The sequence below is a fragment of the Barbus barbus genome, assembly GCF_936440315.1.
Source record: "Barbus barbus genome assembly, chromosome: 50".
In the NCBI taxonomy this organism is placed as follows: Eukaryota; Metazoa; Chordata; class Actinopteri; order Cypriniformes; family Cyprinidae; genus Barbus; species Barbus barbus.
The window spans coordinates 2,061,388-2,086,845 of record NC_136728.1 but is presented as its reverse complement, the minus strand read 5'-3'; the positions used below and the strand labels follow the sequence as shown (position 1 = coordinate 2,086,845).

Below are 25,458 nucleotides of genomic sequence, written 5' to 3'. Positions count from 1 at the left end.
TGGCTACTGTGTATAGACCGCCAGGGCCATATACAGATTTCCTAAAATAATTTGCAGATTTCCTCTCAGATCTACTAGTTAATGTTGATAAACTGCTAATTGTCGGAGATTTTAACGTTCACGTTGATAATACAAATGATGCGTTAGGACTTGCGTTTACTGACCTAATAAACTCTTTTGGAGTCAAGCAAAACGTCACCGGGCCCACTCATCATTTTAATCATACACTAGATTTAATTATATCGCATGGAATTGATCTTACCGATATATATATCGTACGTCAAAGTGATGATGTTACTGATCATTTCCTTGTATCGTGCATGCTGCGTATTACTGATATTAGAATCAGAATCAGAATGAGCTTTATTGGCCAAGTATGTTTACACATACAAGGAATTTGTTGTAGTGACAGAAGCTCCACAGCGCAACAGAAAGACAGTAACAGGACAGGACACAGGTAATAAAACAAAATAACAAGAAATAGCCAATAACCAATGTACAAAGCAGCAAAAAAATAAAAATACACAATATATAATATATAATATAGGCGATATATAATATATAATATATAATACACAATATATAATATATAATATTAGTTATATGGCTCCGCGTTATCGTCTGGGCAGAACTATTGTTCCAGCCACCAAAGACAGATTCACAAATAACCTGCCTGATTTATCTCAACTGCTCTGTGTACCCATAAATACACATGAACTAGACCAAATGACTAGCAACATGGGCACTATCTTCTCTAACACAATAGAAGCTGTTGCCCCCCTGAAATTGAAAAAGGTTAGAGAAAACCGTACTGCGCCATGGTACAACAGTTATACCCATTCTCTCAAGAAAGAAACTCGTAATCTTGAGCGCAAATGGAGAAAAACTAACTTGGACGTTTTTAGAATTGCGTGGAAAAACAGTATGTCCAGCTATAGACAGGCTCTAAAAGCTGCCAGGGTAGAGCATATCCGCAAACTCATAGATAATAACCAAAACAATCCAAGGTTCTTATTTAGCACAGTGGCTAGATTAACAAATAAACAGACGCCACCCGATCTAAACATTCCCTCACAGTTTAATAGTAATGACTTTATGAATTTCTTTACTGATAAAATAGATAATGTCAGAAATACAATATCAAATGTAGATTCTACTGCGTCTAGTATTTCAGCTTCACTCATCGCACCCAAAGAAAAACTGCAGTGCTTTACAACTATAGGACAGGAAGAGCTAAATAAACTTATCAGTGCATCTAAACCAACAACGTGTTTATTAGATCCTGTACCCACTAAACTACTGAAAGAGTTGTTACCTGTAGCAGAAGAACCGCTTCTCAATATTATTAACTCTTCGTTATCTTTAGGTCACGTCCCAAAACCATTCAAGCTGGCGGTTATTAATCCTCTTATTAAGAAACCACAACTAGATCCTAGTGAACTGGCAAATTACAGACCCATTTCAAATCTTCCGTTTATGTCTAAAATTCTAGAAAAAGTTGTGTCTGCTCAATTGTGCTCCTTCTTGCAAAAAAAATATCTCTATGAAGAATTTCAGTCAGGTTTCAGGCCTCACCATAGTACAGAAACTGCACTTGTTAAAATTACAAATGACTTGCTTCTTGCTTCAGATCAAGGCTGCATCTCATTGCTAGTATTACTTGATCTTAGTGCTGCGTTCGACACTATAGACCATGACACACTCATAGATCGATTGCAAAACTATACTGCAAAAACAGTATGGGCAGGCTTTAAGATGGTTTAGATCCTACCTGTCCGATCGCTACCACTTTGTTCATTTAAATGGGGAGTCATCTCAATTATCACCAGTAAAGTATGGAGTACCACAAGGATCTGTCCTAGGTCCTCTTCTATTTTCAATATACATGTTGCCCCTTGGTAATATTATTAGAAAATACGGGATTAGTTTTCATTGTTATGCTGATGTGCTCTGCATTTAACCCATCCAAGTGTACACACAGTAGTGAGCATACACCTGGAGAAGTGGGCAGCGAAAAAAATGATGCAGAAAAGCTAGCTATGCATTCATGACCTCTAGACTGGACTATTGTAATGCACTGCTAGGTGCTTGTCCTGCATCTTCAATAAACAAGCTACAGATAGTCCAAAATGCAGTGGCTAGAGTTCTTATCAGGTCAAGAAAATATGATCATATTACCCCAATTTTACAGTCTCTGCACTGGCTACCTATTCAGTTCTGTATCATTTACAAAATATTATTACTTGCCTATAAGGCCCTAAATGGTTTAGCTCCTCTGTACCTAACTAGTCTTCTACCACGCTATAATCCAACCCGCTCCCTAAGGTCGCAAAACTCTGGACTTTTGGTAGTACCTAGGATAGCAAAGTCCACTAAAGGAGGTAGAGCTTTTTCACATTTGGCTCCCAAACTCTGGAATAGCCTTCCTGATAACGTTCAGGGTTCAGACACACTCTCTCTGTTTAAGTCTAGATTAAAGACACATCTCTTTAGCCAAGCATTCACATAATGCATCTTATAATCTTGTACTGCAGTTATATCTGATCAAATGTACATTATTATTATTCTTTAGCTTGGGTTGAACAAATCATTTTTGCTTCGATGGAACAGCAGCTACGCTAATTATGTCTCTATTTGTTTCTCTGTTGATTAGCATCCCGTGGTAACTAGGAATGACAGAAGCTTCAGTCTGGATCCAACCCTTAAATGATCTGAGATGACCGAACACCTGAGAAAAGATGATGCCAACCCCTCAGAGGACCAACGCTCAGACAACATATTACCAACTTTTCCCATAAGTTAAATATATATAAAAAATAAAACGTAGATAGAAAACAGTGCTAGTGTTAGAAGGTCAAAGTATCATTATTTTCAAAATGTAAAAAACAAATGTTGACAAAATAGAATTTAGGGATTATTTAGAGATAATTTGTAGATTTCTAAACAAACTACTTTAATTTACAACAAATGTACCCAGCAAACCATCAATTTAACCAATATTAAATAAACATGTTCTTATTAGGCTTTTTCTGACGTCTGGCTTCTAGATGCAGCAGTTGATCAGAGCAGTCTCGTTATCAGAATGATCCGATTCAAGCTTTTTATAACGTTTTGCTCGTTTAAATACTAATTGAGCAGATTCTCACACAAACACCTTTGAAGTGAGAACCTTTGAGAAACACCTTAGACATGACTGACCGATGTAATATTCTCTGAATTAGCTTTTCTCACCAAGCCATTGTCCAAACAAAGGACAAAGCAGTAACTGACATAAAATAACTTTGAAATAAAAGAAGAGGCCATAAATAAATTTAGCCAAGTTACAGGAAATACAAGTAACTTGTTAACCTCTTCAGACCCTGCATCCTCATATGAGGGCATTATATTTTACTGAATTTCTCTGAGGCTTAGTTTTAGCTTAGTTTTTGAGTTTGGCCAGCGGTTATTGAAAACATGAATGATCATTTCTTTTAATGCGGTGCGCTGTCACCCTCTCCACATAAAAAAGAAATCAGTCAAATCATGTAACGTGAATGTCGTACAGTCTCTTGCTCGGGACTAAAAAACCGTGTTGAAAGCCGCACGGAGCCGCAGAAGAGATGCTGTTTCTCGAGAAACACGGACCAATGCGTTACATCCACTCTTTCATCCCAAACACACACACACACACACACACACACACACAATCTATTTAAATCTGTCTCATTGTTTTAATTGTGTGGCACAAATCAACATTTCAGGAAAATGTTATGGGGTTTCCAAATCAAAATATGACTTTCGGTTACGAAACAGGACGTTGATTTCATACATGTTCTTATATGAGGACACCAGGACTAAAAGCATGTTTATTACGCATTTTGGGAGACATGACAAATGAATAGGGAAAGAAATTACATTTCAATATTCTATGAAATACTTATATATAGAGAGAGAATGAAAATCTGGTCAATTATTACTCTCATTACTACACTTTTTCATTACATTTTGCTCCAAAAACACTATCATGCAAATTAATTTAGTTTATAGATACATGGCCATTATACACACGTTTTGCATAAAGAAAAAAAGATATCGAATCATGGTTATAACCGTTGAGAATTTTAAGCTCTTAAAGTGAAAACGTGAGTGGCTCTTAAAAGAGCCTTTGTGTTTGTGACGGTTGAGTTTAAGCGCGCTCTCCACGGATGCGGCGGGCCAGCTGGATGTCTTTGGGCATGATGGTGACTCTCTTGGCGTGGATGGCGCACAGGTTGGTGTCCTCAAACAGACCGACCAAATAAGCCTCGCTGGACTCCTGCAGGGCCATGACAGCGGAGCTCTGGAAGCGCAGGTCCGTCTTGAAGTCCTGAGCGATTTCTCGCACCAGACGCTGGAAGGGCAGCTTGCGGATCAGCAGCTCGGTGGACTTCTGATAGCGACGGATCTCTCGCAGAGCCACGGTGCCGGGCCTGTAGCGATGAGGCTTCTTGACGCCGCCGGTGGCCGGAGCGCTCTTACGGGCGGCTTTGGTAGCGAGCTGCTTCCTCGGGGCTTTGCCGCCGGTGGATTTACGAGCGGTCTGCTTGGTTCTGGCCATTTTCTCTAGTTTTCGGTTTAGTTCACCTGAACAGAATGACTATGTTCTCGTGCAGGGGCTTTTTAAGCTCTCCTGCCGCATTGGCGGTGCGTAACCAGCAGCATTTGATTGGCTGTTGTGTTTACGTCGCAGCGTGAGGCGGCCAATCACAGTCCGTTTCCTGTTTTCGAAAAAGCAGCGGTGGTCTGCGTTTCCCGCTCAAATGGTTTCTGTTCAGTGTCCCATTTTTGGTTCCCTTTATATATATGTTCACCAGAAGACTGCTGTTAAAATATAGAGCTAAAACAAATATATATATATATACACACACTACACGTGACAGTGGGATGGAGAATGTTACTGTAAATGTTTTAAAATGTGTCTCTCTCTTCCTGCTGCAGTGAAACGTTTCTTTTTTTTCTTCATTTAAGGATCATTTTCTGCTGTTCACTCACACTAATTGTGTACATATCACTCATAAGAAATCGCGTTTGGTCTCATACTGTATCGCGTATCTTGTCAGTGTGTGCATTTGCTTGGCCATTTTTAGTGATTAATAGGAAAGTGAGTTCAGCTGACCTCATTCTAGCAGTGCTGTTAGATAACGTTAGGTATAAAAAAAAAAAAAAAGGTTATTTATACAGCGGAAGCGCTCTTAGTGTGAAGACCATCGACTCCACCGGGCTAGGACAGCGGCAAAGGATATTAGTATCGCTTTTTATTATTTTTTTGCTTTTGTTTACTATTGAAATGTTACATGCATTTGTCAATTTTATAAAAACTGCAAAAAATTAAAACTGTTCTTATAGAGAAAGTGGGTGGCTCTTAAAAGAGCCTTTGGAGTTTACTGAAACCGGTTTAATTTATTTGCTCTTGGCGGGTTTCTCGGTCTTCTTGGGCAGCAGCACGGCCTGGATGTTGGGCAGCACGCCGCCCTGAGCGATGGTCACTCGGCCCAGGAGTTTGTTCAGCTCCTCGTCGTTGCGCACCGCCAGCTGCAGGTGACGGGGGATGATACGGGTCTTCTTGTTGTCCCGAGCGGCGTTTCCAGCCAGCTCCAGGATCTCAGCCGTCAGATACTCGAGCACAGCGGCCAGATAAACCGGAGCACCGGCACCGACGCGCTCGGCGTAGTTACCTTTGCGGAGAAGCCTGTGAACACGACCGACGGGGAACTGCAGCCCTGCTCTGGAGGAGCGAGTCTTAGCCTTTGCTCTGGCCTTACCGCCGGTTTTACCTCTTCCACTCATTGTTGAAGATTGTGATGTGGTTCTTTCTACAGATAGATGCAGAAATAATAGCGCTGCAGCTTCACATTCAGTATTTAAGAGAGCGTGCTCCTCTTCTATTGGTTGGAGTCGATCACAGATGAAAACCAATCACGGCTCGTCCCTCCAAATCCCAAACTCCTCCTCTTTCTGCTTCTCTTTGTTGCAGTCATTCATTGTTCATGTGAGGAAATGTTTAGTTATTTATGTTTGTTTATTTTTAACTATAACAATTTAAAACCTAGCTTCTGAATAAACTGAATGTGTATAAAATTAATGTGTTCATCTGTATTTAGTAAACGCTGTACCTTCTGCCACAGTCACCACCAATGGACTAACATCACAAAGTTTCACACTGCACAGGGGGACCAGGCAAGGATGCCCACTCTCTCCCTCTTTATGCACCATCTTCACTGAACCCTTAGCAGCAGCCATCCGCCAGAACCCACTCATCAGAGGAATCCACACACCCCAAGCACAACATAAGATTAGTTTATATGCTGATGACATTTTACTCTTTTTGCAAAATCCTCAATCATCTATGCAAGAAATAAAACCATTGATTTATACTCTACAATCTCAGATTATGCAATAAACTGGAATAAATCCTCAATTCTTCCACTACATCAAACCAAATGGGATGTGGCCGCCCAGATATCACCCATCCCTCTATGCACCGGTCACATCACCTATTTAGGCGTTAAGGTTTCCTCCAGGCTGTCAGAGCTGACTGGACTCAACTTCACTCCTTTACTGAAAACATCGACCTTCAACGCTGGCTCAATTTACCACTTTCCATCCAGGGAAGAATAGCTATAAATAAAATGACAGTACTCCCAAAAATAAACTACCTATTCTCAATGATCCCAACCCAACCTACTCTCACTTGGTTCAAATCTTTAGACTCCATCATCACCCGATTCTACTGGAAAAATAAACCACCACGGATAAATATATCTGTATATCCTGTACCTCTGCTTATTGCACTTCTGGTTAGATGCTAACTGCATTTCGTTGCCCTGTACCTTACATGTGCAAAGACAATAAAGTTGAATCTAATCTAATCTAATCTAATAAAACTAAGCACTTTACAAAAACCAAAATCGTTAGGAGGCTTAGAAGCCCCACATTTTTACCATTACTCACTAGCAAACTAACTTCAATACATTTATAAATGGACCCACCCCACTCAGTCAGACATCATATGGTTAGATATAGAGCAATCACTCTGCGAAAACTTACGAATAACAGATATCCCATTTATCAGTCAGTCCATTAAACACCACCCATGCTTCAAAGCCTTGCCAATAGCTTCGGCTCTGACAGCCTGGTGGAAATATCTCCAAATCACAAACACCAATCAGGTTCCATCTAACCTCACCCCGCTCTGGAACAACCCTGACTTTACAAGCAATAAAAAATCACTCAATTTCCATAAATGGGCAGAAAAGGGTATCACACACATTAATCACATCTTTCAGTCTAACAACCTGGTTCCATTTTCCTACTTAGTCCAGGAGTACGGTATCGAGAGCAATCAATTCTTGAATTATTTACAGCTCAAATCAGCCGTTTCATCTAAAATCAACACCAGAACCTTCAATCCTCACCTTCCTTCCGCAGTAGCAGATTTAGTTAATATATCCTCCCCGAAAAAATTACTTTCCAAAATATATAAAATTAGAACTAATTCAAATAAAACCATAACTTTACCAACAATCAAATGGGAAAAAGACCTTTCTATTGCTCCCGATGCCGATTTCTGGACTCAAATCTGTACAAATATTTATTCCATGACTAAAAATGCCAACCTTCAGCTAATACAGTATAAAACTCTTCACAGAACACACTATACTGGGGAAAGGCTGTCTAAAATGGGATTCACATCAGAAACTTGCTCGCACTGCTCACAAAATTGTCCGGACACATATATCCACGCCACATGGCATTGCCCACCCATTAAACGCTTTTGGAAAGATGTCACTGAATCCCTATCCTGCCTCCTGGGCTGCCGCATCCCATTATCCCCATTACTCTGTCTACTGGGTGATTTATCAACTCTCAATCAGGAAATAACAAACAAAAGGACACTCCTTTGTAGCTTTAGCCATCGCCAAGAAAACTATCTTCTTGAACTGGAAATCCCGAAACACTATTCACATATCACACTGGAAAAATCTGCTCACAGAATACATCTCCCTAGAATATTTCTCACCTCCTTACAATACTTCAGAACCACAACACTCCAGATCAGACCTCTTTCAACTCTTACAAATGTGACACGCTGATTCTGATTATTTATTTACCCGCATATTATTATACATATTTATACAAGGTTTTAGTAATACTACGAGTATTTTCATTACTACTATTATTTTTATTATTATTATTAATATCTTAGAAACATTGAGCTGTTGATGGAATGATGTTTTGTATGAGGACGGTATCGGTTTAATGAAGATCATAACACTAAATATACTTAAAATATATAAATATAACTAAATCAGATTTGCCCCCAACATATACCATACGTTTTTAATGCACCGCATGCTGATTTTAATGCACCACACCCCTTCTTTTAATGCACCACCTCAGCTTAGACATATATACATAGAGTTATCTCATCGTGAATGGGAGGAGAGAAGGAGGAAAAATAAAATATATATATATATAAAATAAAAATACACTGACACAGAGGTTAGAATAGGTGTGGTATGTGTTGGGTATATGCCATTATTACATTATTGTTACTATTGTTACTATTATTATTACTTTTATCTCTATTGATATTACTGTTGCCGTCATCACAGAATATTGTTATCATCACCATCTTTAGTATTTTCATTATTATTATTATTTTTATGCATGTTAATATTACTTAAATACTACTACTATTATTCAGATTGTCATGACTGTTTGCTTTCATTGCTGTTATTGTCATTGCTGTTTTTTTTTTTTTTTGTAGTTTTTTTTTTGTGTTCACCATATGTTGTATGTTTTGCACTCCTACTAATAAAAAAAAAAAAAAAGAAAAAAAGATGCACAGAATGAGAGCATGTTTATTTTTCTCTTGCATGGCATTTTCACTTGTTCAGCGTTTTCTTTAAACTGAAGTGATTTAAAAAAGAGAAAACCCACTAGTCGTCATGATCTGATAGAGCAGAAATGAAACTGGCAGGACAGCAGAGGAAAAATAAAGTGACTAATCATCATTGCTCTCCTTTCTACAAATTCTCTGAATGGGTTTCTTAAGGGGTATAAAAATACACTGGTATTTGAGACCCAAAAAACACAAAAAGAGCGGGAATTGAAATAAAGGAAACTATCAGCTGATGTTGTTCAAACACAGAGCGGTGGGTGGGGCTATCTATTTACCGCCTGTGATTGGCCCTCGTTCCGCTCGTGATACTTCGAGTTGTCCAATCACGTTCGAGTTTATGGGTGTGGTCTATGGAAACACGCAATCAGAAGACTCCGTAGTATCTTCTTGAAAATTAGCATAGGCGAGTCAATAAATGCGTCTGTGCGGCTCACTATAATCATCGATTCGTCTGCATCATCTTCATCATGCCTGAACCAGCAAAGTCCGCGTCTAAGAAGGGCTCGAAGAAGGCCGTCACTAAGACCGCCGCTAAAGGAGGAAAGAAGCGCAGAAAGTCCAGGAAGGAGAGCTACGCTATCTACGTGTATAAAGTGCTGAAGCAGGTTCATCCTGACACCGGGATCTCTTCTAAGGCGATGGGGATCATGAACTCTTTCGTCAACGACATCTTCGAGCGCATCGCCGGTGAATCGTCTCGTCTCGCTCACTACAACAAGCGCTCCACCATCACATCGAGAGAGATCCAGACCGCCGTGCGTCTGCTGCTGCCCGGAGAGCTGGCCAAACACGCCGTGTCTGAGGGCACCAAGGCCGTCACCAAGTACACCAGCTCCAAGTAGAGCTCCGCTCCGACACAAAGGCTCTTTTAAGAGCCACCCATCTCATCACTGCAAGAGCATTTGTAATTTTCACCTGTCCTAGTAGTGCAACATTAGTATTTACATTAAACAATATTTGTTTCAAGATCACAATTCAAAAGACTTATTTTTTTCCCTCCTTGTTCTGGCGGTGACATAAGTTCAATCGTGTTTGTTTTCTAAAAGTAATAATAGTTGCAGTCTGGCTGACAACCGAATTAAATCAGTCTGCAGAAGTTTTAATCATAGTATAGGTACAATCTGTAAATGGTGATTAGATTTTAGTGCAAACAACACAATGATATAATTTCTGCTCATTTGCTATTATAAAAATAATTAAAAGCGCAGACCATAAGGTAGACAATGAACACTAGAAGTGCTCCAGAAATTGCCCTATTAACCTCATTTCCAAATATCTCTTCTCGTTTTTTTTTTTTCAGCATCTTTAGGTACATTTTGTTAAGTATTTCACTTTGCTTGTTAACCCATTTGTGCCCAAATTTTGATGAATGGTTTCATGCATACAGTTATGTTAAAAGTGTGTTATGTGAACATGTTCTTCATTTATTTTCCCCAAATAAATCGCTCAACTCTCTGTAGAGCTTTGCAGTCCTGATTGGAGCTGTTTCCATACCACACTGAGATGCACTGAGTCAATACACTTTCTATGGTCCCTGAATAGAAAGTTTTCAGGATTGCTGGTGAGATGCTGAATACAGCAATATTTAATATTTTACAGAAAGGCCAATAGGAAGAGTGCAGAGTTAGCTCTTCCATGTGATACGACTGAGGATGAGTTACGAATGATAGGGATCTTATTTTTGTTTGCATGAGTTGTGAGTATAATAATCTATATTTCTAAAAGAAATGTGCATTTAAATAGAAAAAAAATATATAATGATTTTATGGAAAAACTCATTTTTTTTTAGCATTTTCCATTGTGGTACAGCTTTGCCATATAGCAATGTTTCCCTAAGTAACACCTCCATGTTTTGATTTTATGATTGAATCTATTTAATATCATAAATAATAAAAAAAATGGTTAGAACATTAAGCATACTGTTTAAAATGCTTAAAACTACTATAAAACATACAATGTCAGTACTTACAACTTTTATTTTTCTGAGATGCATATAATATGAGCTTTAATGTGGTGCTTAAAAAATAAAAATAAAAAGTCATAAGCATATTTTATCCAGAAACTGGTCTTATGGAAGTTTTTTTCTTTCTTTTTTCCCTCAGAAATATAGTACAGTATAAATTCAGTTTAACGTGGAACATGATGATTTTATTATGAGGATGTTGTTTTCACACAGTATGCAGTCAGTTATCATGTTTCTAAAATACTTACATTTAATTTTCATACAAGCTTACACAAAACCAAAATCATGGATCTTTCTTATCTTTTTTACAAATGCTTAAACACAGCATGTCAGAAACAAAGACCAAATGTCCCAAACCTTAAATATAGTATAAAGCTTCTACTTCTGCATCAGGGTCATTCTTCATTTGAGGTGGCAAGTGGTGTCCCTCTATTTTACAACAGTTCAAATTAACTTTAAATACCAATAAATCATAAAATGTTTGTATTCTGTAGGGTAAACACAATTTGTGCACTGCTAATAGTTAATTTTTGTTTGTTTTGTTTTAAAATACATATTTAATTGAGTTTTAGAGATTGCATTTGTAACAAAAAATGGATGTTCCCGCCATAACTTAGAGAGGTATAAACCACAAAAACATACACTTACCTCGGCCTGAAAATAACCCCAACCGGTAATTTTGCTTTGGCTGTGAATGAACTCAAAGAGAAAGCTCAAAGGGCTTTCTATGCCATAAAAAGATCCATTAAAATTGACATCCCAATCCAAATCTGGCTCAAACTTTTCAAATCTATAATTGAACCAATTGTTTTATATGGCAGTGAAGTGTGGGGTCCTTCTATAAAATTTGACTTCTTAAATTGGGAAAAACACCCGATCGAAACTCTACATTTAGATTTTTGTAAAAGAATACTTAAAGTTCAAAGAAAAACTCCAAACAACGGATGCAGAGCAGAATTAGGCCAATACCCTCTGCTTCTAAACATCCAAAAAAGAGCCCTGAAATTCTGGAAACACCTAAAAACAAGCGACCCCAACACATACCATTACAAAGCCCTAAAACACCAAGAGCTGAGCGTAAGTAAGAGTCCCCTCCTTCAGCTGGTGCTGAGACTGACTGAGCTCACACACACAGAGATCAGCCAGCCTCAGGACACACACACACTCACACACATTCGGCCCACACACATTATAAACACAGAAAAAGACAAGTACATCACCCATTGGACAAACACCATTAAAAACCAGCACAAACTGGAATGTTATTCGGCCCTAAATCGAAAATACACTGTTGCGATCTACCTGAGCGCCGTGAGTGATGTGAGACTCAGGAAAACACTGACGATGTACAGACTCAGTGAACACAGTCTGGCCGTAGAGACGGGCCGCAGACAGACCTGGCTCTCTCGTGAGGACAGACTCTGCTCGCACTGCATCCTGGGAGTGACGGAGACGGAGCTGCACTTCCTCACAGAATGCACAAAATAGCTATCAGAGACCAATACTACCCCAAAATTAATAAAATATTCCCCCAATTTAGCACATATAATCCAACCCAAAAACTCGGTTTCATTCTTGGCGAAGAAGCCAAATGTTGTTATATAGCTGCAAGATTTGTAGCATCTTGTCATCTCCTGAGGGACAGCCAGAGAGAAACAAACAGCCAATAAACACTCACTCACTCACAGCACAAACACACACACATTACAGCTACACACATCTATACAATGTTCAGTTTTCTAAATTCAGTTGTTACATGATGTCTGTAGTATAATCTTTTATTTATTATTATAATTCATTATTTATTTTATTAACAGTTAGCATTGTTTTGTTTTTGTTATATCTAGCCATGTGTTTATGTAATAATGCTTTTATTTAGTTTCATTATTACTATTATTTTCTATAAGCTTTACTAAATTTTCTATGTTGTTTTAATGCTTTGGCAATACAGAATGTATGTTTTTGTCATGCCAATAAAGCTTTCTGAATTGAATTGAATTGAGAGAGAGAGAGAGAGAAAGAGAGGGAGAGAGAGAGAGAAAGAGAGGGAGAGAGAGAGAGAGAGAGGGAGAGAGGGAGGGAGGGAGAGAGAGAGAGAGAGAGGGAGAGAGAGAGAGAGAGAGAGAGAGAGAGGGAGAGAGAGAGGGAGAGAGGGAGAGAGAGAGAGAGAGAGAGAGAGAGAGAGAGAGAGAGAGAGGGAGAGAGGGAGAGAGAGAGAGAGAGAGAGGGAGAGAGGGAGAGAGAGAGAGAGAGAGAGAGAGAGAGGGAGAGAGAGAGAGAGAGAGAGAGAGAGAGAGAGAGAGAGAGAGAGAGAGAGAGAGAGAGAGAGAGAGAGAGAGAGAGAAAAGTGATGCCCTCTGGGGGCATTTGGCCAGGGATGTTTTTACACCACAGACAAGGTTTGAGAAGAAAAGAAAATCATTATGAAAATATAATTATATTTTCCTTTAAATGTTCTTCCTAACTTCAGGCCTTATTCTCGTGTCATATGTGACATTCTGCAAAACAACAAGCTTTAAAACATTTTTTTCTGACTGGTGAAAATTAGATGATCAGATCAGTTTTCTCTCAGGTTCATTACGATGTAAGCTTCACAGTGAACATTACTACATCACTCTCGTCAACATAGGCCATGTCAACAACAAAATATATATCTTGACTCCATATAGTGGTTATTTTGGGAAAATCCCAGGTATTTTGAGCAGTAGTATTATACAAATATGCGTTAATATAAAACTAAATCAAGTAGTCTATATAAAATTGCAAAATAAATCTATCAGTACTTTTTTACTTAAGTACATAAAAAATTTAGTACTTTTGTACTTTCATTTGAGTAAAATTGAAAAAGCAGTACTTTTATTGGAGTAATATTTTATAATACGTATCTGTACTTTTACTCAAGTGCTTGATTTGTGTACTTCGTCCACCACTGGTTAAAGGATTGTTAGGCTGCATTAATTAGGTCAACCGGAACCGGGAACACTTCCTATAACACCCGATGTAGTTGTTACATCATAAGAAGAATGGCATCTACGCTAATATTAGTCTGTTTCTTTCTCATTCTGAGATCACCGTAGCCACCTGATCCAGTCCGTATCCAGATCAGATGGTGGATCAGCACCTAGAGATGACCTCTACAGCCCTGAATGTCAGCGGAGACCAGGGGCCGGATGCACGAAACATTCTTAAGAAGAAATTTCTTGTGCGTGCTTACTATGATTATTAGGGTAATCTGCAGGAAGCGCAAAAAGACAATAAAGAGTTTAGACTGTCATTTTCTTCTTAAGAAAAAAATTAAGATGTTCTTAAGAATATATTTGAGAACTTAATAAGATTTTTTCAAGAATTGCACTTAAGAACATTCTTACGAACTTCGTATAATTTATCTTAAGAAATTTCTTAACTTATTTCTTAAGAAGATTTTCGTGAAGCCGGCCCCAGGACACCTAGATGAGCCCCAGAGACCGATCCCCAGTGAAGACCTTGTCACCTAAATGGCCATCGGGACAAGACCTCAGGAACCAAATGAGTGCTCAGCACAAACTGCTGGTTCGTCTGGCCAGAGGAGAAGTGGCTCTCCGACTGAGTCTGGTTTCTCCCAAGGTTTTTTCTCCATTCTGTCACCGATGGAGTTCTGGTTCCTTGCCGCTGTCGCCTCTGGCTTGCTTAGTTGGGGACACTTGATTTCCAGCGATATCGTCGACTTGATTGCACAGATACTGTTTAAACCGAACTGAGCTGGACGATGACATCATTGAATTCAATAATGAAATGCCTTTAACTGAAAATTGAGTGTTTAAGCTTTCCATTTTACATTATTGACACACAACTTTCCTATTTTGATATTGGAAAGTTGCTTTGACACGATCTGTATTGTTAAAAGTGCTATATATATAAATAAAGGGGACTTGACTTGACTTGACCTTGATTAGCTTGTTCAGGTTTGATTAGGGAGCCAGGGGGTGCTGGGCAATTAATAGTAAATATGGCCAAAACATGTTATTATTATTATTTTTTTATAGGACTGATTACTGTTTTTTTTTTCAATTGCTAACATCCCTTTGTCCAATCTGTAGTCATATTTTCAAAACTCTAAACACAAATACCACATCAGTCTGTTGTGACCATACTATTACCATTAACATAACTCATGTTGTTTTCACACAATATTCAGTCAATTTCTAAAAAGATGAAATTATCTTTTCACACAAGCTTACCCCATACCAAAAATCATGGATCTTTCTTATCTTTTTTACAAATGCTTAAACACAGCATGACAGAAATTAAGATCTAATGTTCCTAACTTTAAATATAGTGTAAAGCCTCAACTTCTGCAACAAAAGCAGCTTAAAAGAGCTGCTAAGAATTATTTTAAATACTAATAATTGAGAAATAGCTGATTCCAATCTTAATGAATAATTCAAAATCTTTCCATATATGGCCGTACATGATAAAAAGGCAGTCTTTTGATTGGTTTTGTTCAAAACAATACAGAACAACACAGAGAAGCATAAAAAGAAAGAAAATATTTGGAGGAGGGAGAGGAATAGCTGAGACGAGGAAAAGGACTGTTTGGACCAGGGAGAGGAGTAGTTGGACCAGGACTTTCTGGTTTGGTTCAGCTACCAAATCAGACATCAAGAGACTACAGCAGACAGTCAGGACTGCTGAGAGGAATATTTGTTCCCCCCAGAGTGAGAAAAAGGGTTAAGAAAATCACTTTGGACCCCACACACCCTGCCCACTCTCTCTTTGAACTGTTGCCTTCTGGTCAGCGAGAACCAACCAGAACAGCCAGGCACAAGAACAGTTTCTGAACGCAGGCTATATTCAGCCTGAACAATTGTAAAACATTCATAACAATACATTGTCCATCATAACTGAAACATTTATACAGAAAAAAGCGAAAATTGTTCATTTGTGAACTGCACACTTCTAAATATCATATCTGTACAATGTACATTCAAAGTTTTTTTTTTTTTTTTTATCACTGACAGCTATTTAATTTGGCCAGTAAAGCCTTTACTGCTACAATTCTGTCACTGTTCTTTTACATTCCATAAAGTACTGATGATCCTTCACTATGCTGTACACATACTATCTAAAATTAATCCACTCACACGCACAAAATTGAACTTCCTGGCTGAATTATTATTATTACTATTATTGTTGTTATATTTTTTTAATGGATCTCATATTGTATGTTCTATACAGATCGAACTGCGACATAAGTAATGCAGTTTTTGTAATTGTTAGCATTTTGACAGTCTATGCACTATAATTGACTACATGTTCCTGCTGGATAGAAAACCAGTGCTAATGTTTTGACCAAATGACTCAATTTTGAAAGATATTCAGCATTTTGAAATGTAGAGTTTCTATTTATTAAGCAAAAAATGGTTTTGGTACGAAAATTTATTATTTGGCTAATTGTGTGATGTAGATGTGTTGCTGTGTTAAGAGTTTAGGAAAAGTACTTTAAGCATTGGTAAATGCTTCTTAGCAATTGGAAAAAAAAAAAAAAAAAAAATCTTGGTTTATAGAAGAAAACCTGCCCCTGACCGGGAGCCATACCATGAAGACGGATTAGCTGGCTAGCCGGGTAATTTTCAGTTTAGTTTGCACCAATCCTGGGTTTTAGGTACCATGAAAGTGGCTTGGCTTTTAGCCATAGTAACTTACACTCCATGGCTAACCTGATCTGGGGCAGGTTATGCTCTAGGTTAGAGATCTCAAACTGAAATTGGACCAATCAGATGTGAGCAAAGTGACATGTCTGAATCAGTTTGTCTTGCTCCACATTAAAGGTCACTTGTACTAAAAAAAAAAAATCTGGCTTTAATTATAATTACTTAGAGTTATTTTATATGATTTATATTATTATTAATCCATTACACACAAGCATTTTTAGTTTAACAGTTGTTATAATTAATTTATTTTAAATTAATGTTAATAAATACAGATTGTATGTAATATAAATAAGCTGTAGAATCAGATACTGCTTTAAAAATGACTACGTGACTACATTTGAATCTCTATCGCTATATATTTCCAACTATATGAACTAATTTAACAAGTTTAACTTGTGACTGCACTGATAAAGCAATATAATTAATTGTATTTGTCCTCTTTCATGAACAAGTATTTGTTTTTTTCATTGTAAATTTTAATTATAAAAAAATCATTTAAATTCATCATATTTTTCAATCCTTTAACCTTTAGCAAAACCTTGTGATTGGCTGTTTGGCAGTGAAGTCTCACATTCATGTGCACATGCTCCACAAACACAGGATCAAAGCCTGAGTTGACAAAGAAAGTTGATGAGCAGCATCATGGTCCCAACAAAGCCAGATTGGAGTGGTTTGGTTTGGTTTTGTCAACTCAAAACTAATCCTGTAACTCTAAATTTGTTTATCTACCATCATGGTACAGGCCCCAGGTTAGGTTCACAGAGTAAGTTACCACGATAACTGACTCTGAGTAGTTACCTCTCTTTCAGAAACGGGCTTGACTTACCCTGCTTTCTGGGATTTAACAAACCTCCCATTCTGAAACGGAAAACCCAGTCTCCTCCATTTCAGGGTTAAGATACTCAGAGTTTTCCCTTAACCTCCTTTTCTGAAACTGGCCTCTGACATGAGTCACAAACAGACTTGAAGCCTCAGGGTGTTTGTGCTTCAAGCTGCCCAAAACAACAGCTGTATGAAACACTGCACACGGCCTTCACTGATGCTCATTACATTATATTGACTTTCAAACTGTTTCTGAAACACACAGAGAACGATTTTAATATTTGATCAACCTTTCCACTTAAACAAGGCATTAGATTTAGACGCGGCTTTGTTCCGTGGCTGATGCTCGCCTTGAGTTTGATCTGACCGGGGCACAACAAACATTTCCTCGTCGCGTGTTTTAGTCTCCAAAGAAAGCCAAGAGCCTCTGCTTGGTGTTCGCTTGGTTTTTACTGCGTCAAACTGCTTTACCACTCGAGTTTTGCCCTTCAATGTAGGAGAAGAAAACACAAGCGCGAGGAGCTCGCAGAGGCGCGCAGGCACCGAGCGGCGCGGTTGAGTCTATAAGGTTCTCATGTGTTGTATAAGAGCACAGCGCTGCTCGAGCGACACTCATCGTTGTTTGAGCGACTGAATATCAGCTCGTATAAATGGCAGAAACCGCTCCAGCCCCGGCTGCTGCCGCCCCGCCGGCCAAAGCGCCCAAGAAGAAGACCGCTGCCAAAGCCAAGAAAGCAGGTCCAGGCGTCGGTGAGCTGGTCGTCAAAGCCGTGTCCGCGTCCAAGGAGAGGAGCGGCGTGTCCCTCGCCGCGCTGAAGAAAGCTCTCGCAGCCGGCGGCTACGACGTGGAGAAGAACAACTCCCGCGTCAAGATCGCCATCAAGAGCTTGGTGACTAAAGGCACCCTGGTGCAGGTCAAAGGGACCGGCGCCTCCGGCTCCTTCAAGCTCAACAAGAATCAAACCGAGACCAAGAAGAAGCCGGCCAAGAAAGCGGCTCCTAAAGCGAAGAAGCCCGCGGCCAAGAAACCCGCTGCTGCCAAGAAGCCCAAGAGCGCAGCGGCAAAGAAGCCCGCAGCTAAGAAATCGCCCAAGAAGGCCAAGAAGCCCGCCGCTGCAGCCGCTAAGAAGGCGACGAAGAGCCCCAAGAAGGCAAAGAAGCCGGCAACTCCCAAGAAAGCAGCCAAGAGCCCCAAAAAAGCCAAGACTGCCAAACCCAAGACAGCAAAGCCTAAAGCGGCCAAGCCTAAAGCTGCAAAGCCTAAAAAGGCAGCTCCCAAGAAGAAATAAGTAACTTTATCTAACGTTACTGTTTCATTCCCCAACGGCTCTTTTCAGAGCCACCCACTCACTCTAAAGAAAGAGCAAAAGTGCAGTTTGATTCAATTATTGTAAGACTTGAGTTTACCTCCACTCAGTGTTTTACATGTTTTCTGACTTTATAAAAGCCACAAAGTTATTCACGTTTATTAATATGAACAGCTTTAATGGATCACCGATCTAAGTTTAATTAGGTTAAAAATAATATCGCCTTTTGCATTAACTTTTTTTTTTTTTTATTCAACAATTGACAATTTCTTTAATGTTTTCTGTCACGTGTTTAGTCTGAAATGCAGCACAATCATAAAGCCAGTTGTGGAGGCGTGGCTTTAGCGGTGTGTGTTGGAGGGAAGTTCAGTGATTGGTTTAAAATCTTACAATCTCTAAACCAATGGGTGACTGGCAGATTCCTTTAAAACTGTATAGCAGTTCTCACGGATTTATCATTTCTATTTACGCACTTAGACGCTTATAATCAACAATGAGTGGAAGAGGTAAAACCGGCGGTAAGGCCAGAGCGAAGGCTAAGACTCGCTCCTCCAGAGCAGGGCTGCAGTTTCCCGTCGGTCGTGTTCACAGGCTTCTCCGCAAAGGTAACTACGCCGAGCGCGTCGGTGCCGGTGCTCCGGTTTATCTGGCCGCTGTGCTCGAGTATCTGACGGCTGAGATCCTGGAGTTGGCTGGAAACGCCGCTCGGGACAACAAGAAGACCCGTATCATCCCCCGTCACCTGCAGCTGGCGGTGCGCAACGACGAGGAGCTGAACAAACTCCTGGGCCGAGTGACCATCGCTCAGGGCGGCGTGCTGCCCAACATCCAGGCCGTGCTGCTGCCCAAGAAGACCGAGAAACCCGCCAAGAGCAAATAAATTAAACCGGTTTCAGTAAACTCCAAAGGCTCTTTTCAGAGCCACCCATTTTCTCTATAAGAGAGCGCTTTTCTGTTAGTTTGCTTTATCAATAGCGACACACCATACAGTTTTAAAGAATGAATAGCTATGGATTAACCCAGAGAGTAAATAGTATTTCGTAATGAATAACAGAAAGTAGTATGAAATCTGGGGGGTATTCCAGAAAGCAGGTTATGTGACATACCCGGGTAAGTTTAAGGGTAAGTTAGTGGATAACCTCAACTTTCGGTTCCAAAAACGGAGGTAACTTTCTGGGTATGTATGTAACCATAGGAACTTACTCTCTGAAGATAACCTGCTCGGTAGCAGGTTATGTTCCAGGGCTAGTTTGTTTCAGAAGGTTACTGAGCATGGCGTGCCCTTTTGATGACGATCCTGTGGACTTGGAGGCACAAATTATACGAGGTTTTTTTCACCGGGAGAGAGTTATAAGACGGCGAATTGATATATTTTCATTTCCTAATGATTATTTGAAAGAACGTTATCGATTTTCAAAAGATTTCGTTAATTTATTTAACACATCTCTTGAGACCACATAGGCCTATTGCAAATGTCACAAACCGCGGGTCTGCGCTTAGAACAGAGAACATTCTGTGCATATCACTTCGGTTTTTCGCGTCAGGGCATTTTTTGTACAATGTGTACAAAAAAAAAATTTGTACGTTACTTTTTCCCACTAACTATAGGTAATATGTGAGGCAACCCACATCATTACTAATGTGGAGGCAAAATGGCCAGGATCTGTGCATGATGCCAATTTTCCGCGAGTCATCATGTCAGTAATTTCAGGAGGGTATGTTTTGCTGTATACAATTTTTTTTTTTTCTTTTTTTTACTATATTTGTATTGTACACTTGAATCATTACAGGACAGTACAATGGTTACTTGCTGGGGGACAGAGGATACCCTTGTCTGCCCTATTTAATGACACCCTACCCTGAACCTGATCCCGGACCACAGACCCGCTTTAACCTGGCTCACAGCCAAACACGGGCCAAGGTGGAGATGACCATAGGGATCCTGAAGTCTAGGTTTCAGTGTCTGCATGGGCTCCGGGTCAGTCCAGAGAGGGTATGCGACATCATAGTGGCTTGTGTTGTGCTTCACAACATTGCCATTATAAGAGGAGAGAGCCACCCTCCTTGGATTGAGGAAGATGGCCCAGAGGAACCCCAACAGGGTTTTGCACACAACAGAGATGGAAGACTATTGAGAGACAGGATTTGTCAAAATTACTTTTATTAAAATGTTTGCACTGGTCTGCTCTGCAGTTCATTTCTTGATTTCCTGCAAAACAATGAAAGTAAAAATGAAATAAAGTGTTTTTGTTTTTTGTTTTTTTATTACAATGCTTTATATACACAACATTTTTAACATGCAACAGATTAATCAGAAGTTCTCACCTTAAGGCGATGCTCCAGTAATTCAATTTCAAGTTTTGCTTTTTTAATTTGAAGCTGTATAAGGTCCATCTCCATGTCACTTTTTCTTATTTGTTTTTGAAGATGGACCTTATACAGCTCCTTTACTGGCAACTAGGAAGGCAAAAAAAGTTAAATAAATTAGATTCTGTCAGACAATAAAAGTAAAATATGGACAACTGCACTCAAATTCTTACTCCGGTTAGATTGTGCGTTGAGGTTGAAGGACCTTCATCTGTGGGCAAATCCCCAGGTATGTACTGTGAAAGGACAATGACAGTTTGTTACTCTAATGTAAAAAGGGGGCATGCATTATAATGGTGTGCATCATACCTCAGTGGATCTACCAGCATTGTCCACTTCTGTCACAGCAGATGTGGTCTCTTCATCGTCATCTTCATCCTTCAGTGGAAATATGCAAGTATACATTATCTGGCAAAAATAAACATAAAAAAAATATCTAAAAGCAACTAAAGGTACCTGACAACAAAACACTTACAGCTGTGACAGACTGTGTTCTTTCTGTAGGGTCCAATAATACAATCCCTCTGTCAGTATCTATAAGAAAATACAACCCATACAATTCTCAATATTATCAAAGAGAAACCAATAATGCAGGAAAAAATATCAAAGCACTATAACTAAGACCACAGTAGCCTATACATCATATGTAGTTAAATAAAGTAAGCCTGCATAAAAACGTTAAGCATGTTCAAAAAGCCTTTATAAGTGACAGAGAGTAATTTAATAAGTCATAATGAGAACAAATCACAGTGGCAAACTTACATTTCACCATGTTACTTGTGGTGCATGGTGTGTGTGATGAAGTGCCCCTGGAATGCCAGCAACCACTGGTCGCCCTTTATTAAGGGACAGAGCCAGCTCCTCAGATGGGGTGAGGGGAGGTGGTGGTGGGCCCCCCCAGTTAGACGGGCTTCAGCCTTCTTTCTATTAGCTACATGACAGAAAGAATATACTAAATCGTGTTTAATAAATAGTTCAGTAATTGTGTAATCAAATATTACCTTTTTGCAGAATGTTTTTGTGTTTCATTTTGACTTGGCTCAAAGTTCTTCTGGCTCCAGAAGGATTACACCTTATTAAATAAGAAACCATATATTCCTAGTCAATATACACTGGTATTTTAATCTAAAGAAATGAATGGCAGGAAAAGTAAATGCTTTCATAGTGATTTAACAGTCAAAAGGATGCGGAAGGGGTGTTTCATTATTGTGCACTATAATAAAAGGGGAGGCAATATCAAATTTGCAATTTAATACACTCACGCATTTACTCTGTCCGTTATTTTTTGCCAAGCCAACTCTCTTTCTTTAGCCCATTCAGCCGTATTGCTTTTTTTCTTTATTATTGGCTTGAATTCTTCGTATGCGTGCATTAAAACCTCCAACTCCGCCTCAGTAAAGTATGCCGCTCTCTTTTTTTCGTTGTCTACTTGGTGAAATCGGCGATCCATTGAAAACGCCTTCATGCACGCGCATTAACTCTGGGTAACCAGTAGGAGGTTGATTAAACTAACTCTTCTCAGGTGTTTTGGAACCGACATACTCATGGTATGCGGGTTTGGGGTAAATCAACCCAGAGGTTATGATTTACCAAATGGTAAGTTAACCAAGCTTTCTGGAATACCCCTCTGTAAAGAGTGTTACTGTAGTGTGTGCACGATGCGTAAATATAGACTAATAAATCCTTGAAAGGGACTTTGGCCGCGAGAAGAAGCGGGAAACACAAACAGCCCCGTTTGAAAACAGAAACTGCGCAGTCATTGGCTAGCAGTCATGCACAGACGTCACACATCAGCCAATCACAAGCCTCTGCCCCTTTCTGACGCCATAAGCTCGTGGCCGTATGATGTCTTAAAAGCAGACGTGTAAGATAGCGTGGCATTTTCTACGTACGCTGAACGGAAGAAGAAGTTTATTGCAGCGATGGCTAGAACTAAGCAGACCGCTCGTAAATCCACCGGCGGCAAAGCCCCGAGGAAGCAGCTCGCTACCAAAGCCGCCCGTAAGAGCGCTCCGGCCACCGGCGGCGTCAAGAAGCCTCATCGCTACAGGCCCGGCACCGTGGCTCTGCGAGAGATCCGTCGCTATCAGAAGTCCACCGAGCTGCTGATCCGCAAGCTGCCCTTCCAGCGTCTGGTGCGAGAAATCGCTCAGGACTTCAAGACGGACCTGCGCTTCCAGAGCTCCGCTGTCATGGCCCTGCAGGAGGCCAGCGAGGCTTATTTGGTCGGTCTGTTTGAGGACACCAACCTGTGTGCCATCCACGCCAAGAGAGTCACCATCATGCCCAAAGACATCCAGCTGGCCCGCCGCATCCGTGGAGAGCGCGCTTAAACCCGCCGCCGCTGCTGCAAACCCGCATTAAACCCCAAAGGCTCTTTTAAGAGCCACCAAAATCACTCTGGACGAGAGAATTTCCGCTTTCATGCTGAATATAGCGAGTAGAAAGTAACCGTGCCTTAATCCATTAAGTATTTATGAGTTTTAGTAAAAGGTACACACACCGAGGCAAAGAGTAGCTGATGTTAAATAGCTGTTTCACAATGGCATAACGTTACTTCTCTAAAGAAATGAGACAGGGGGGAGGGGGGTTCTATAGTGTATAATTCAGTGCAATTTCACATGTTAAATTAATAATTCATAAATTGTCAAAATCACGTCTTAAATGCCTCATGCTCTGTTTAAGCCTGAAAAGGGCAAAGCCGTACAGAGACATCAGAAAATACATTCATTTCTATTTTCAATCTTATTGGGACACCGATAATACAACGTGATCTCCAAAACATGACTTCATTTTCATTTTAATGTTTATATACCACAGGATAATGGTAGTTTGGGGGTATAAACGAATTGAAGACCGAACACTGGTTTATCAATGCAATAGTCTATGTATATGTTCTTATATCTTCATTTATACCCCTAAAAGGACGACATATCCCCTGAGATATTTAGAGACAGATTACAAAAATTTAAGCGTTTAAATTTCAATGTAAACCTAATAAGTTAATGCTGAATAACAGCTTTTTAAATAGGCAAGTCCCATCCAAAAATATGAAAAGAAGAAATAAAATAAACTAAAATCACGTCATCTAAATATTCACAACAAACACCCTTTCAAAATGAAACCAAGAAATAAGACCTACACTTTTCACTGCTTCTCTCCACCACAGCCTCTCAAATGTTTGTATCCCACAGGATACGTTGCCAGTTTTAGGGTTAATGTGTGAGTCCAGGTAATTTCATTATAAATGGTGTTTATTTACGGGGGAATTGAGAACCACTGATTTAATATTTGCTCTCCGTTTATTTCGGTGCTCCTTCCTGCAGCTCAAATGATGAAGAGCGGCTCCAGACAACCATAATGATGATGATGATGATGATATGAAAGTCAAAGCGTCTGCCAAATGCATTCATGTAAAATATTATGTAGATATGATTTTAAAAATCATCTTTGTCAAATTAACATTTTAAAACGAATTTTAATTAACAGGACAGACATTGTTAGATCAAGGTTGGGGCTTTAAACCATATTCTTTCCTGCTCAAACTAGAGGGGGTGGGGCACACGTCATGTGACGCGGGGTGGGTTTCAGTTAGGTCCTGTAAGCAAATGTAAAAGGCCTCCCGTGAAACGCAGAGTCACACATTCGTCTTAGTAGCTTACAAGTAGCATCTCAGATATGTCTGGAAGAGGTAAAGGAGGTAAAGGACTCGGGAAAGGAGGCGCTAAGCGGCACCGGAAGGTTCTGCGGGATAACATCCAGGGCATCACCAAACCCGCCATCCGTCGTCTCGCTCGCCGCGGCGGAGTCAAGCGTATCTCCGGTCTGATCTACGAGGAGACCCGCGGTGTGCTGAAGGTGTTCCTGGAGAACGTGATCCGCGATGCCGTTACCTACACCGAGCACGCCAAGAGAAAGACCGTCACCGCCATGGACGTCGTGTACGCTCTGAAACGACAGGGACGCACTCTGTACGGCTTCGGAGGATAAACACGTCCGTATTATCAGAAACCCACAAAGGCTCTTTTAAGAGCCACCCACATCCTCAAAAGGAGTAACTTCATTTTTTCTTTTCTTTTTTTTTATCGTTTTGGATGTATTTATTGCAATGCACTTTTTTCTCCACAGAATATAGTACGAAATGTGCATTATGAAAAAATAGTTTGTAAAACTACTTTTATTTCAAACTTGTAATTCAAGGGTTATTTGACGCGGTTATTCACAAATGCTTCACAAGTGCCCATTCTATGTGGGTTTCTTGGAAACCGTTTATCTAGAGAATGTGAGCGGAATGTAAAGACAACTACATGGTGGTGTATCAGTAAGTTTTATGAATTTTGGGTACAGTATGTAAAAAAATTTATTGGGTCATTCAATGCAGATAGT

The 25,458-nt window shown here is 39.8% G+C and overlaps 7 protein-coding genes across 7 annotated transcripts; 5 read left to right on the top strand and 2 right to left on the bottom strand.

Moving 5' to 3' along the window:
• Positions 1-4,165: 4,165 nt before the first annotated feature.
• LOC306867983 (histone H3.2-like) lies at positions 4,166-4,576 on the bottom strand (the record flags this gene model as incomplete). The annotated part of the gene is made up of 1 exon (XM_079413954.1): positions 4,166-4,576. The coding sequence occupies one exon, from the start codon at positions 4,574-4,576 to the stop codon at positions 4,166-4,168; it is 411 nt and encodes a 136-aa protein (XP_079270080.1).
• Positions 4,577-5,418: 842 nt separating this feature from the next.
• LOC306867977 (histone H2A-like) lies at positions 5,419-5,805 on the bottom strand (the record flags this gene model as incomplete). Its single annotated transcript, XM_079413947.1, has 1 exon — positions 5,419-5,805. The coding sequence occupies one exon, from the start codon at positions 5,803-5,805 to the stop codon at positions 5,419-5,421; it is 387 nt and encodes a 128-aa protein (XP_079270073.1).
• A 3,585-nt stretch (positions 5,806-9,390) lies between these two features.
• Positions 9,391-9,773, top strand: LOC306868071 (histone H2B-like; the record flags this gene model as incomplete). Its single annotated transcript, XM_079414064.1, has 1 exon — positions 9,391-9,773. The coding sequence occupies one exon, from the start codon at positions 9,391-9,393 to the stop codon at positions 9,763-9,765; it is 375 nt and encodes a 124-aa protein (XP_079270190.1). The 3' UTR covers positions 9,766-9,773.
• Positions 9,774-18,048: 8,275 nt separating this feature from the next.
• Positions 18,049-18,687, top strand: LOC306868565 (histone H1-like; the record flags this gene model as incomplete). The annotated part of the gene is made up of 1 exon (XM_079414812.1): positions 18,049-18,687. The coding sequence occupies one exon, from the start codon at positions 18,049-18,051 to the stop codon at positions 18,685-18,687; it is 639 nt and encodes a 212-aa protein (XP_079270938.1).
• A 511-nt stretch (positions 18,688-19,198) lies between these two features.
• LOC306868376 (histone H2A-like) lies at positions 19,199-19,585 on the top strand (the record flags this gene model as incomplete). Its single annotated transcript, XM_079414480.1, has 1 exon — positions 19,199-19,585. The coding sequence occupies one exon, from the start codon at positions 19,199-19,201 to the stop codon at positions 19,583-19,585; it is 387 nt and encodes a 128-aa protein (XP_079270606.1).
• A 3,409-nt stretch (positions 19,586-22,994) lies between these two features.
• On the top strand, positions 22,995-23,405 carry LOC306868073 (histone H3.2; the record flags this gene model as incomplete). The annotated part of the gene is made up of 1 exon (XM_079414066.1): positions 22,995-23,405. One exon carries the CDS (start codon positions 22,995-22,997, stop codon positions 23,403-23,405), a length of 411 nt encoding a protein of 136 aa, XP_079270192.1.
• A 1,345-nt stretch (positions 23,406-24,750) lies between these two features.
• Positions 24,751-25,062, top strand: LOC306868018 (histone H4; the record flags this gene model as incomplete). The annotated part of the gene is made up of 1 exon (XM_079413988.1): positions 24,751-25,062. The coding sequence occupies one exon, from the start codon at positions 24,751-24,753 to the stop codon at positions 25,060-25,062; it is 312 nt and encodes a 103-aa protein (XP_079270114.1).
• Positions 25,063-25,458: the final 396 nt, after the last annotated feature.